Source organism: Coenobita brevimanus, chromosome 55 (assembly GCF_032717465.1).
Source record: "Coenobita brevimanus isolate Jiangsu-jjx chromosome 55, ASM3271746v2, whole genome shotgun sequence".
Taxonomy (NCBI): domain Eukaryota; kingdom Metazoa; phylum Arthropoda; class Malacostraca; order Decapoda; family Coenobitidae; genus Coenobita; species Coenobita brevimanus.
The window spans coordinates 3,261,691-3,276,748 of NC_137008.1; the positions used below are offsets into that span (position 1 = coordinate 3,261,691).

Consider the following 15,058-nt stretch of genomic DNA (forward strand, 5'->3'; position numbering starts at 1 on the left):
GCATGTATCGTTCTGAAACATGGATGAAGCATTGTGATATTTGAGGCATCCTGTAATTACAAGTGCAAATATTATCTCTGGTGATTTTTAGAACTCAAAATTGCAGAAAGATTCACTTATTGGGTGGTATATGTTTTGAGGAACCACATTTAAAGACTCATGGGTGTCTGCGTAAGTTGCTCATTTTCACAACCATCGCACCCAAAGGGGCCGATACTTTTTTGAGAGAGTGTACATAGATAGACCTTATGACAATCCTTGAACTCCAGTTTTTCCCTTAGTGCATCTCCGTTCATTACAAATACAGTATACAGGCACATATATAGGCCTACATAACTTTAACGCTAGCAGTCGGTATGAGATGCAGTGTAGGACCATTTCTAGTCGTCAGAGAGAGAGGGATAGCCAGTCTCTATGCTAACAAACTGTAAAAGAAAGGGGTATCTTTGATCAGAGAGGTGTAAGTAATGGTGGAAATATTACAAACCAGATGGGCTAATTGGGAATGCAAGTGTGAGGTACTATAAGGTATGTACGGCATTCTTGAATTTGGAAAAAGCCCTAGACAAGTCGACCTGGGAAGGATTATGGAGTGTTTTATGTATGCATGGATGGAAAGCTGATGAAGGCTGTAAAGATTTTTTTTAAGGTAAAATGACATGTATGAGTGCCTCCTTATTAATGTGCGTGATATCTCCATGGCAATTCAGTGTTTATAATTGTATACTGGTTATACTGTTACGTGTTAATTGCTGACAGGAGCGTTGTAACTCTGCTCTACTCAAAAATACAGCCTTCACCAGACCTGCAGTTCATCTAAGCTGCATTATACTTGGGGAGCTGACTTGGTATCTACGTAATGTTCTGTGAAACGTTGATTTTAGTTGAATTGTTTGAAATAGTTTCCAGCTGAAGTTTTAAATTCTTCATTCCGATTGTATGTTATTTAAATCGTACTATTTCCAGATAATTTAATCAGTTTAGGAAGGCCTTTTTTTAAACTGGGGGATTGGATATACAGTAACTTACACTACACAAAATCTTCCCTGAGATGACTAATATCCTCTGTAGTTAGCAAGAATTAAATAAGAATAAAAACCTCATCAAATGGAAGGAGCTAACTTCAGTAGACAGACAACTTTTCCTGTCACTACTTACGGAGAATGGATTAATGTCCCTTTACCGATCTGCTGTCAGAGGTTTCGGTGCTTGCTATGAAGGAGTTAGCGTAGGCATTTCAGTAGCATTGTATTCAAAGGAGAATGAATAAGCACACACAAACACACACACACACACACACACACACACACACACACACGTATTTATTACAGTTCGTGTAGGTATTTTGTTTTAGCTTGGCTGAATTTAACACATATATCCGCGTCAGGGAGAATCGGTACCGAAAGCGAGGGTTGGCAGTGGTTCCTGTAAAGTTTGGGATCGCCTTCACAGCCACGTTCTTGAATCAAGCCGGGGCGCTGGTGTTGGTGTACAAGGATGGCTCTGTACTTCTCACGCATGGCGGCACGGAAATGGGCCAGGGACTTCACACTAAGATGATACAGGTATGGGGGGGTAGCGAAGATGGGTATGTACAGTTTATTTGATGCGGATATAAGGAATGCTGAGGATATCTGAATGGATAAATTGTTGGAGCATGTTGATGTAGATGGGAAAATATGGAATGATTAGAAATGGGCCCGGGACTCCACACTATGATGATACAGGTGTGTGTGCAGGTAGCGAAGATGAGTATGTAAGAGGACAGTTTATTTGATGGGGATATAAGGAATGCTGAGGATATCTGAGTGGATAAATTGTTGGAGCATGCGTATGGAGAGGGAAAGGTATGGAATGATTAGGTGAGTAGCATAGAACTGAAAGTCAAAGTCCATTTTCATGCAGTCTTAAGCCCATGAGAGTGTCGCCCGAACTATAAATCAACATGATCTTCTGATTATGTTCTGCGTCTCAATATATCCTCCTATTTTACATGCAACATCCTTACGATTTCCATTAGACTGGTGCCCATTAAACTATTCATTTGACTACAGCGAGCGAGCATTACTTAACGCTGTGTGTGGTGACCATAAATAGGCTACGTAAAAGTCACTAGTTCTAGAGATCGGTCAGAATACCTCAGGAAAACCGAGACTAGTTTTTACCAAGTCTTACCAATACTAACTTCGTTTTTGAATTTCGGCGCTTGCAACCCCCCCCCCCACGGTATTCATGAATGTTGTCTAGATTAGTCAAGATATTTATACTTTTTACAATAACGCGCCTAAAGTAAAGGAGGATAGAAGCAGTTAGAGATTTGGATAGTAGAGGGAAAGTAAAATAAAGAGACTTGGCGGACTGATATTTGTAGGTAATCAGGTTGGTCACGTATCACAGACTACGATTATTATTAGTATTAGTATTAGTATTACTCTTCTCTTCCTCCTCCGCCTCCTCCTCCTCCTCCTCCTCCTCCTCCTCCTCCTACTACTACTACTACTACTACTATTCACTCAATAAATCAGTCAATCAATCTGAACTTTCTATTCCCTGGCAGGTAGCATCACGAGCACTGCAGATCCCGTCAGAGCTAATACACATCTCCGAGACATCAACAAACACGGTTCCCAACACATCTCCCACAGCCGCCTCCGCCTCCTCTGACCTCAACGGCATGGCAGTCCTTGTGAGTTCCCCATTGCACTTTATTTTTTTGCTTTATCCCTGTTGCTAGAGAGGGACGCCTCCACGTGGTGGCGCTGAGGTAAACGGTTGATTGCACTGCTCGGCCATACAGATTTCCCTCATCTCATCCCCTCTCCCACTGAAAGAGGGTGGTGGACTGCAGGAGGGTAATTTCAGGCTGCAGTCCACCTAATTCATGGTCAAATGATTATGGGTTTCCAGCAGGTACTACTACTACTACTACTACTACTACTACTGCTACTACTACTACTACTACTACTACTACTACTACTATTACTACTGCTATTACTCTACTTGGCCTAAAATTGCCATCTCTTGAAGGCTGCGCTGTTGCAAGATATTAACAATAGAATATGGTACTAGTCACAAAGAAGTTCTGTGGCAAGGATGTAAAGCAACAGGTATCTTATTCTGCCACTGAACTATGTGATAAAAACTGCAAGAGGACCAAAATGCCGGCAAGGTTAGGCGAAAGAACTGTTGCTTGTGACGCTACCTTAAATTATCGAATCCCATGACGTTCAGTATTTCGTCCTTGCTACCTCCAGACGATAGTGTTCCATCTTGGAGAGCCTTCTTGTAGGAAAAGGTTTGACAGTAGACGAATCTACCCCACCCCCAAACTCAAAAAGCCTATTCCAGTATCATCATCATCATCATCATCATCCAGTCCTCTTTTCCCACCCCAAAGTGAGGTAAGGTAGAGTCCAGCGCATCCGGGGAAAAAAAAAAAAAAAACTATTAAATTGTCTCAAAACAGCAAAAATAAACAGAATGACACTTAGCACACGCAACCATCGGGGGTCCTGTACCCAACATTCCGAATTTGGTCCTGATCGATGTCCTCTGAGGGGGTGTTTTGACAGCCATACCATCGACATTGCTAGTGGTTGTGAGTGCAGTGAGTAAAGGGACTTCTGTTTTTCTACCCTTTGAACAAACGAATTCCTCACCGTATTATCTGGGTAAGGTATTTGAGATTGACGTGAGCTTATATTGAACTTGTTGTTGATGATGATGATGATCATGATGATCATGATGGAGAATACACCGCTGCACTCAGAACATTACTCCTACAGCACCGGTTTTAACAGTGTATGCTCATGGCTCCTTCCTCCCCTCAACACAATTCCAGCTCATCCCACCATTTCCTGTCCCCTACACCCATTTCTTTACCTCCACCCATAACACTCTTTTTTTTTTTTTTCTTTAACCTTCACTTCATCCAAATCACTGATTCTACAAAACACATTTTCACAAGGGGTATTTTCCTTTCCCAGCCCGACCGCTCGCCACCAATTCCTTTGTTCATCCTTCCCCAACTCATTAACTCCTCCCCTTTGATGGTATTATGGTGCGACGGAAGCCACGCGGGTCCATAACGAACTTGTTGCTTAGTGTTTTCCCCCGTACTTCGCTGTGACGAGGCACTCCATAGCAAGGGAACACTGGTTCACTGCACAGGACAGCCCTGCAAGGGCGGTTGCTTATGATGGGTCTGCTTGGCTAGGTGGACTGGGGGTTTTGTAGCCTATTACTACTGCCAGCAAACTGAAAGTATGCGAGACGCTTAATTACTTAAGACGAGATAGAAAATGCTGAAACTTAATCCGTTTGTACTATTGTATATTGTACTTCTCACCTCATTTGTATACATTTCAGTATTAAAAATTAATGTCATAAGTAATACAGTAAAATGTATAGTTGCTAATGTAAACAGTGTATGCTAAAGAATATATTTGTCTATCTATCTATAGCCAGGGACCTTAATCCCGTAAGGGATGGCCACAAACAAATCGCCCAGTCCCCTACCGTTTCACTGCTCTCCCTCCTTTCACCCCCGAAGAAACGGCTGTAAATAAGAGTGCTAAAGATGATACAGGCCTCTCGTACGTTGGGTTTCAGGATGCTTGCAACAAAATCATGGCCCGCCTTAAACCCATCATAGCCAGCAACCCCAAAGGCACATGGAAGGACTGGGTGTCGACGGCCTACTTTGCTCGGGTGTCACTCTCAGCCGCAGGATTCCACAGGTTAGTAAACAGATTTTTGGTAATTAGAGTCCAATGCTTAAGCCTGAACTCTCTCTCTCTCTCTCTCTCTCTCTCTCTCTCTCTTAGATCCATTTGTTACCAAGAGCTATTAGGGACCTAGATGGAAGGTGATGGTTGCGTGTTGTATTTTAGATGGAATGTTTGGATGCTTTTCTTGTCAGTCTTTATTACATATTATCGTTATTTTAAGTATTGTGTGGAAAAGGTGTAACAAAGACTCGAAGAACACTGTAAACAAATAATAAATAATATAATGTAAGATGAATAAGAAAAGATTTAAAAACCTCTCATGTAATGAAATATAAAGGTAGATTAAGGATGAGAAATATTGGTCTATTTGATGACGTAATAATGGGTGGTTTCTTAGTTTGTGCAATAGACTTTCTTTTAGATGTTTTGAATTTGGCAAAGATTTTGTGCAAAATCTCGTTAGTCAAGTGTTTTCACAAGTGAGAAGTGTGAACGTGGGGGGTAAGAGTTGCGAGAGGCAGACCGGAAAAGACCTGGGACGATAGAGTGTGACTTCAGCGATAAGGGACTGAATAGGTAGGCTGCCTGGGATCAAGCAGCGTGGAGGGCCGCCATTAGGTGATCAAGGCCGACTCATGCAAGCCTATTGGAGCCTCTATAAACGATATGATACGATCCGAAGTCATCGTAGTGTATTGGAACCACTTTTAGAAGCTTAAGCATTTTTACCTGGTGGATTAGTGAATTTCATATTAAAAATTTTCTCTTCGCTCACTTCAGCATTCCAAACGTCATCGAGTTTGACTTTGAGAAGGGCGAGGGTCTGCCTTTCAGCTATTTCTCCTATGGAGCAGCTGCGACAGAGGTGGAGATAGACTGCCTCACCGGGGACCACACAGTACGTATTTATTTTCTGTTTACAATACCTCACTGCAAAGTATTAGCAATGTTCTGTAAATGTTGTGTATTGATAAAGTACGAATGTGATTAATAGGCTACATTTAGAAAAACTGAGTTGTCTTTTCATGCCATCGAAGCAAAACGCAATTTAAAATGTTCCGCGACTCCTTTACCATCTTGTAGCACCAAAGATGAATATGTTGTGATCGAGTTTGTTTCTGTGTATGTGTACGGTATATGTATGTATGTAAAATGTTGAAAAAATATCTTAGCAACCCTTTATCTGGTTTGGATCAAAGCTGGTACAGACATTGTGCGCGGTGTGGAAAGAAGTGATTCTGAGTTTGCTGCACACATATCAGATGTCAGAGGCCATGGTCAGAGGTCAGGATGTGGCGTTACTTCATGAACTGCTGATACGAGTTTGTTCAAAATTAGTGTATATGTTGTACGTGGGTCTGAGAAGAAGTAAGTCTATTTTGGTGCACAGCGGTCAAAGGTCAGGGTCGAAGGTCGTGGGTCACACTCAGATTTCAGAGTGCGGGTTTATATCATTAATATCTTAATTGGATGTGAATAGAAACTGACATGCATTGTGTGTGGGGATGGAAGTGCAAATGTGTCAGAGGTTAAGGATCAACGTGAAAGTTTTGGTGCGGCTTTGTTGTGATCACGCTTTCAAGTTTTCACTGCACATTGACCATCATGACAGTATGTTTGTACTGTATATAGACATGTGATAACAAGTGTTTCTTCTTAAGGACTCTATAGCACTGTAACACTTACACTGTACTTCATTCACCCAATAGACCTGTAACGCCAAGAGACGGTTTCTTTCCTCGGGATGAGGTCCTATAAAAATGACCCAGCGATTAAGTGATTGAGCATAGAAGGTGCCAGAGATCATGTAATATGAAGAGACCCCATCAGGTGAACAAGGCTGTCACACACAAACATGTCAGCTTTTTAAAATGAGAAAAAGGCAATAATTAAGTAATAATGCATTACTTCACTGTGTCTTGCAGCTCGCCATGTAAATAACGATCCAGGTAGTAGAAATCCAGCAAAGTAATACCGTTACTGGACAAATGTTTAGTTGCAGCAGCCACCAGCCTCTGCACAAGTGAAAGAGAAAAAAGTAAATTAAGTATCGCCTTATTTAGTGTAGCAACTTAGCTTGTCTTTAACTCGCCATTTTTGCGTGGTTCTAATATGCTATAATGATCATTGAAAATTTTATGCTCATTGTTAGAAGATACAGTTTGACAATGCTACTGATAAACAACTTTAAAAAATGATTTGAACTGTTATAATGAGGAACCATTGCTGAAGTAAGAACATAATTTTACCCCCTCCCCTTCTTCAGGTATTGCAGACGGACATAGTAATGGACGTGGGTGAGTCATTGAACCCAGCCATCGACATCGGGCAGGTAGAAGGTGCTTTTGTACAGGGGCAAGGCCTTTTTACCATGGAGGAGTTACTGTACTCTCCCGAAGGTGCTCTGCTCACACGGGGCCCAGGAGCCTATAAAATCCCAGGTAGTTATCTTTTGCTGTTTTTGAAAGACTATTGATTGATCCACCTATCCATAGCAATACACACACACACACACACACACACACACACACACACACACACACACACACACACACACACACACACACACACAGATAGATACAGATAGACAGATATACACGCTTAGGAGTGGTGAGGTTAAAATAATCATTAATACTCTTACAGTTATACGACCTACATTTTTATGATGTTATTCTTAAAAAAAAATATATTCAGATTGCGATATCATAAACAGTCTTCCTCTGCCCTCTGATTCTTTTCTGTTTATTGAGAAACCTGAATACCCACCCACTGTTTCTAAACATCAGGTGACATCATTTTTAATAATGTCAAATTGATTCCAGGATTCCAGGACATCCCACGAAGGTTCAACGTGTCTTTGTTGCGTGGAGCGCCCAACCCCAGAGCCATATTTTCATCGAAGGTATCCATTTATGCTTTCTGTGTGTGTGTGTGTGTGTGTGTGTGTGTGTGTGTGTGTGTGTGTGTGTGTGTGTGTGTGTGTGTGTGTGTGTGTGTGTGTGTGTGTGTGCGCGCGGAAAACTTCGGGTGTTGTTAGCTAAGACGAGTGTCTTTTGTATACCTGGCCACTGACAACGTGCTGTTCATTGAAAAGTGTTCTCTCTCCTTATAGGGAAAGAGAGGGTGACGGTGCGTTCGAGGCTTAATGAATTTTTGTTTCAATTGTTCTAGCTCTTCTGCCAGAGATATATGGTTCAGATATGAAACTGTCCATTATGGATGCCTTCTGGGCAAGCCAACCCTGCTTAATACCATTTAATTGAAACCGATAAGTAGATAATGCAGAAATTCATTCTTTACACTGAACACATAAGTCTTGGTGGCATGTTTAGCTGTAGATATTACCTTTCCTTATGAGCAAGGAATCTGATAAGGGGAAGAAATGTGTGCCGTGAGAAAATTTATACTTAAACATGAATCACGTTTTGAAAAGGTAAGGAACCAAGAAGCTCTAGTACTGTATCTTTCTACTGGGACAGCAGATGCCATCTTTATAGCTCTGTTGATGTATGAATGGTTGTAAATATCTGGGTTCCCATTGTGCCGGGAGCAGTGAGTTATGGGGGTTGAGGCTGAGAACGGTTGAAGATACTCGCAAGGACCCCTGCTTGAGTTTCCAAAGTGCTTACATCCATAGAGGTCATTAATTCAGGAGTTATTTCTATGTAGTAGGGAACATACATAATGAAGGTATGGACCTGACCTAAAGTTTTCTTCACTTCCCAGTAATGTGAGTGTACTAAAGATATGGTAAAAGGATTTGTTAGTTTATTACTAATTATGTTTTTTTTACTAGTAACAAAGATGATAAAATTAATTGACAAAATAATACACTTATTATCTTACAATAGTTTTTTATTTTGTTCCACATCATAATTATGTGTACCCGACTTACTCTTCATTTAAGTTTTACCAAGTTATTATTTTGTATGCTAGGCAGTGGGCGAGCCTCCATTCTTCCTAGCGGCCTCGGTATTCTACAGCATCAGACACGCAATATCAGTGGCCAGGGCTGACCAAGGCCTTTCACAGAACTTCCGGCTTGACTCCCCGGCCACAGCTGAACGGATTCGCATGGCATGTGAAGATTTCCTCACACGAAAGGTAGTCAAAGTTTTCCAAGAGTCAGCACCGAATATTATGTTCTTTCTTCTACAGCGTTCCATCTCTGTGAAATATGGACCATGAAATACAAGCAGATTTTGTATATAGAAAAATTAGACTGCCTCTCTAATTCTGCAGTTAATTTTTTTGAAGCAAACTTATTTGCCAGTGTTTGAGGGGTGGGATTCACTGTAAGGAGGATTAACATTCTCTTTTCCACGATTCGCTGTAGATAACTCTGGAGATATCGTAACACTTCCAGTATAGTGAATTATTCTGCATATTACACTGTAGTATCTTCTTTTTTGGTAATGATGAATACGAGTCAGCATCAAAACTGTATAAATAACGGAAGAGAGTAATAAAGTATAAATAACATGGACGAGAATGTTAAGGTTCAATGTGCCAACTAAACTGCTAAGAATAATGTGCAACAAAGTACCCTGTGCAGTCTAGAATACAACTCTGAATGTCACGTACAGTTTTCCAGTGTAAGACTCCAAGTTCGTGAGACAAGTTGTTAGGTCTCTCGCCATACTTAGAATGGATCGAGACAACGTTTTTCTACTTGCATGACATACTGTACTTCCAAAACACTTTCCAGTTTGTGTCCTATGCAGTCATCTGTTAAATCACATTGCTGAAAGCACTTTGATACAAAAAACATCACCATAGTACTTTTAAATCAATAATACACTTATCAGTTATGATATTTTCCCGTGGGGAATAATTTCCATCGCCATCATCATTATCATGGCATTTTTCCCACTTAAGAGAAGTGACGATGAATGATATTAGGTTATTAAAATTAAACGTCCCCATCCACAGGAGTACGTTTTTTACAGCAATAGCATTTTAATCAAATACTTCAGCTGTGCAGTGAGGATATAACTGATGTGACATTCCAAGATAGGTTTGTTAGCTGCACTCCCATTGAGGAATCAAGCTGTGACTGATCCTTGAGGGAAACAAAAAATGTTCACAGAGCTGTTACGAATACTATTTGATGATCGATTGAAAGACTTCATCAGTAATGTCTGACAAAAATTCATAAGCATATCCCCATATCCTGTTGCACGAGCAGCATATGAACATTTTGTGGGTGCTGCTGGACGTGATATGAAAGGCTGCATTTTTTCTCCACAGGACCACATACACCACTGACAGTGAATCCCTTTCTGATGTTCTACTAATGATGATGATGATGATGATTGGAGTGTGTTCATTTTTGTATGCAGATTTTTTTATTTTCTTTTTATAATTTTCTTTCTCTTCTTTCTTCAGATTGAGCCTGCAAAACCAGGAACCTTCAAGCCTTGGGCTGTGATTGTGTAACAGATCTATGATTACACCAGTGGAAATATTTGGAACATAGATTCATTTGTATTAAACTTAAGAGTTTATAGGACAGGGGTGTACAGTAACTTACTTCAACCTACAGCACTTCATGTCCAACTGTTACATTTTTTTTTTTTTTTTAAATGAATGGAGGACACCTGTAATCTGGTGTGCGGATTTTTTAAAATTTAATTTGTTTTTCCTTCCTCCATTAATCTCCTGTTTTAATAATTACACGTTATACTTCACTTGTTATTTTAGTACTACCCCACTTGTTGTCATATAGCCTGTTCAGATTTACATCACCAGTAGGCTCCATTGGACAAGAGAAGTCTGCTGTAGGTGCATTTTTCAGTATCGTAATATTTTTTAATACTAACAGCCTAACTAGGTTGGCAATATCTAACTTAAACGTATCTCCCCTCCCCCCCCCAAAAAAAAAAACTTGGTTGAAAACAATTATAAACACTCAAACTTATAATCGCTTTCTTGTCAGATAAAAATGCAGACGGTAGTTAAATTGTAGTGTAAGTGATCATCCCACTTGGTAGCACACCAGACCACTTAACAAAAAGGAAAAACAAAACACCATAGCACTTAACAAAAAGGAAAAGCAAGACATGGGACCATCACTCGTTAGTTATGTTGCCGAGTTCAAAAGTATTAATGCAGAGGCTTGAACTATCAGCCTTTGTGCAGAATACTTAAGTACTCTATACGTAAGTAATGCTATTGTCTGACCACTATTGAGAGGCTGTTTCAGACTGTTTAGATAGATGTACTATGACTAAAAGTTACTCATAACTGCTGTCATATTCCACACAATCTAACATGCTACTGTCCATCATCGCGGACTTTCGAATTCAGCCGCATATATATGCGTATAAACAAGTAATTTCCTTATTGCAATGCGACCCTGGTGGCAAGAAGAAAGATACCAAAGGGACTGAGTGGTGGAGAGCTGGCCAGGTGGAAGATTAGTATGGTATCAAGCCTTGAGACAACACGTGATGAATGTATTTCCTATATGTGCAGCTACTGGCATAATTATCGAGCCACTTCACTACGATAAATAACGAGACGCTGAGCAATAACACTGAAATCCAGTAGTGCGACCTTCGGAGTCAGACTTTTCAGACCACTGTGTAAGAGTTTCGTATGTGTGTGACTGTCCGCAGTTGCATAGAGATATACTTGAAACGACAGGAGAACAGAAAGTTGGATGTTAGGGGCTAGAGCATCTTACTGCCGAGTGCAAGTTGTTGTTGTTGTACCCCGGTCTGTCAGGCCGAGCAGACCCATCGACCACACGCGGACAGTGTCCCACCTGTGGCAGACAGCACCTCAGCAAGGTTGGAACAGGATCCTTCCATATGGCGAGGTGCGGGGAAAAAAGGCATAGCCCCCAAGGGGATGAGGGGTGTTTGGGAGATATGTATGCATAATAGTCTCTGCCCTGACATTGGCTACTTGGTAAATGTGGTTGAGTTCCCCAACTGGGAGTGTTGTGTAAGGCCAGCTTCCAGGCCTTGCGCCCACGTCACTCCCATGGTAGTACCTCCCGTGACGATGGTAACCACCCAACCACTACCATTATGGTAGGCTAAAGGGTGCTACATCTTGCCCAAGGATGACCTGCAACTATGCAGGACAGGGATGTTCATCTTTCCTTACATGGAAAGTCTACACCCTCTGGCCGCATACGTCAGCCGATTTCAAGTGAAGTTGGGAAGTAGAGTCACATAACTGGTTTTAGGGATTTTGTAAAACCTCTCAATTAGCTTTATGGTTTCATAAAACCTCTCAAGTGGCTTTATGTTTTCGTAAAACCTTTCAAGTGGCTTTATAATTTCAAAAATTGTGTACTTCCTTAACAAAATTGTGTGCAAGTCATTTTCATGTAGTTTGTTATTTATTCCGACTGTGTCAAAGAAAATCAAGAAAATGTTGAGGTACAATTGGCTAAATGAATTGCTAAACAAGAGATGCTACAAAATGTCCCATCTCCGAGGTCAGGACTGTACTTCAAGCTGGCGTCAGAATTTCCCTAACGCCTCCTCTTCAGTGATTTATTTGCCCATCAGACCTCTTCGAACTGTGTGTGTGTGTGTGTGTGTGTGTGTGTGTGTGGCAAATTGTGTCTATATTAAGTAAATTTACATAACAAGGAAGAGAAATTGAGGTACACAATAAGATGAATAAAAAAAATCACTGAGGAAGGAGAAACTGCGAGATTTCTTGTGCCAACCAGGACACACACACACACACACAGAAAGTTTAAGGTGCCAAATGTATCGCTGAGGCACAACAAAGCATCCTGTGCCAAGTCATAGTACAACCACCCCATTGCACACAGATTGCACACGGAAACTCAGGGGAGGAAAAGAGAATGTTGCAGCATATTCTTAGGGACAACGTGTTAGGAAAGAGAGGCTTGTAACGTAGACTGATTTTTAAGTGGCAGAGGAGAATATAATATCCCTTTTTCTTTTTATTCCTTTGTATTTAGGACTCCTTGTTCTCTGGTACGGTATTTATAAGTTACTGTTTCAGTTTGCATCAGTAACGTAAGAGAGGTTAAAAAAAATGAAGCAGGGAATATAAATGGCTGAGGAAGAGGCATTACGGAAAGCGGTTAGAGATACTGACAGACCGAGAGAATGCAGGCTCTAAAGTGGCATAAATATGACTTAGACATCTCTATGAATAATACTAAGCAAAACAAATCAAGCAAGATGTCCCAAGAATGGCCAAGAGTAAGATTAATATTATAGGATGAAACAGATACGAATAGGCAACTCGGAAATTATACAAGTGTGCGGCAATACAGGTGTGTGTGCATCCGTGTTTGGTGTTCGTCGTATCGATTAGAAAGACTCCACTATGCTTACGTGCATGTTGGTCACCGAATGTCGGCTTTTCACGCTGCTCGATCTCTGGTAGTCTCCTTATTCGGCCCCTTATCCCTGATGTCACACTGTATGACCTCATCCCCAGTTTTTTTTTTTTTTTTTTTTTTTTTTCTGCCTCGCAGCCCAACCCCCAGCGTTCACACTTCCCACCTTCCGCACCCAGTTGTCATCATCCATCCTTGCACCACGCCCAAACCATCTCAGTGTACCCTTCAGTCTACCCCATGAACAGTGAGGATGGAAATTCGTCACACCACCTCCCCTCCTCAAATCTGAAACCCCTATTATTATCCATTTTATTGACCATTGTGTGATCCAGTATTAAACCGGTCTTGCCCAACCACACAACGAGCCCCTTGAAAGGACTGGAAGTAGCAGTTTTGTACTACAAGAGGAGTGGCTACTACTGTAATACATTTTCGCTACAAAAAAAGTAGTAGTTGTAGTGGTATTAATAGTAGGAGTTGTTGTTGTTGTGGTTGTGGTTGTTGGAAGTCCTAGTTCATTCGAATGTGAACTCAGTAGATTGCAAGCTAAAGTTAACCCCTTTCCTACAGTCCATCATCCTTCTTTCAGGAGGTAGGGAGGGAGTTGAAGGGCCTCTCAGCTATGTCACTGCCACCGCTCAAAGGCGCCTTTCTCCAGCACCTGGAGTTATTTTGCATTGGCCCAGCCCAAGTATCGCGCATTGACTTCTCACACCGATCCTTCCTAATACCTTCACACGTGTTATCCATGAGAGTCACACACAGATAATAACAACTTAAGATGGACAAAGCACGTGTACTTATCTAAAAAAAAAAAAAAAAATACAAGCAGAACTGGGATTTTTGCGAAGGGAATAGGGTTGGGGAGGGGAGGGGAGGGGGACGAGGAGGAAAGTATGCACGGTTGAGATCATTTTTATTTTTTTCTAATACAGCTTTTAGTGGCGTCTTTATGATGGGTAGTTAACAATTCTTGCTGTGTGTGTGTGTGTGTGTGTGTGTGTGTGTGTGTTCCTGCTGCCTAGTTTGTTTTTTTAATTTTGTTTCTACAGCTGTGGTCGGGAATATCGTCCTACTTTTTGGGTCGAAGAACTACAAAACTCTTACACAGAATTCTGAAAAGTCTGCTGGGATTCGAAGGCAGCATCACTAAGTTTCAAAAGTTATTGTTCACTGTATCGTTAAATATCGTAAGTCCGTAGATCGATATTGAAGTTCGCAATATACAAGAGTGAAAGTTGTCGAAATGGCAAGATTTGAATTTGACGATTTTTTTTTTTTTTTACATTTTCAGGAGCTGATTGTGGATTTTCTTAGGGTAGGTTAGTAAAAGAAATATGATGTTGGATTTTGTTAGGGCAGGTTAGTAAAATAACTATGTTGTTGGTAATTGTTAGGGCGGGTTAGTAAAATAAATAAGATGTTGGATTTTGTTAGGGCAGGTTAGTAAAATAAATAAGATGTTGGATTTTGTTAGGGCAGGTTAGGAAAATAAATATGATGGATTTTGTTAGGGCAGGTTTGTAAAATAAATGTTGGATTTTGTTAGGGATGAATGTGATGTTGGAATTTGTTAAGGGAAGAAAAGTAAAATTAATGTGGTTGGATTTTGTTAGGGGAGCTTGTAGAAGAAGAAAAAGTATTGTTAGATTTTGTTAAGAGCTGGTTAACCTTTTGGCTCCCAGATATCCTGTGCGAGAGATTATGCTGGAAGGGTGCTAGGCGTACCGCCCTCCGCCTGTCGGCTCATAGTCGCGGAGCTCATAGGTCCCCACCACGGGGGTCCCTTTATTAAATTTTGAAAATGCCCAGTTCCGTCGTATACTGAGGACACTGGGCGCTGATGGGTTAATAAAATGTTGGGTTTTAGCAAGGGAAGCTGGTAAACTTTATGTGATATTCGGCATGAGATCATTTGTTTTTAATGTATAAAAATATTAAATAGAAGGCCAATAGCTACAAACTTAAGCTAAGCATTTGGTGTACT

At 40.9% G+C, this 15,058-nt stretch overlaps 2 protein-coding genes across 2 annotated transcripts in view; both read left to right on the forward strand.

Moving 5' to 3' along the window:
• Positions 1-10,248, forward strand: part of ry (xanthine dehydrogenase rosy) — a 66,090-nt gene extending 55,842 nt beyond the window's left edge. Inside the window, exons 20-27 of the mRNA XM_080273690.1 lie at positions 1,388-1,565; positions 2,558-2,686; positions 4,612-4,739; positions 5,511-5,628; positions 6,997-7,171; positions 7,553-7,632; positions 8,667-8,834; positions 10,119-10,248. Of these exons, the coding sequence (XP_080129816.1) occupies positions 1,388-1,565; positions 2,558-2,686; positions 4,612-4,739; positions 5,511-5,628; positions 6,997-7,171; positions 7,553-7,632; positions 8,667-8,834; positions 10,119-10,169 (1,027 nt within the window). The 3' untranslated portion in view covers positions 10,170-10,248. The remainder of the gene's footprint in view (positions 1-1,387; positions 1,566-2,557; positions 2,687-4,611; positions 4,740-5,510; positions 5,629-6,996; positions 7,172-7,552; positions 7,633-8,666; positions 8,835-10,118) is intronic.
• The window catches only part of LOC145401208 (charged multivesicular body protein 1a-like), a 308,785-nt gene that overhangs the window by 134,202 nt on the left and 159,525 nt on the right, over positions 1-15,058 (forward strand). The gene's annotated exons all lie outside the window — the stretch shown is intronic.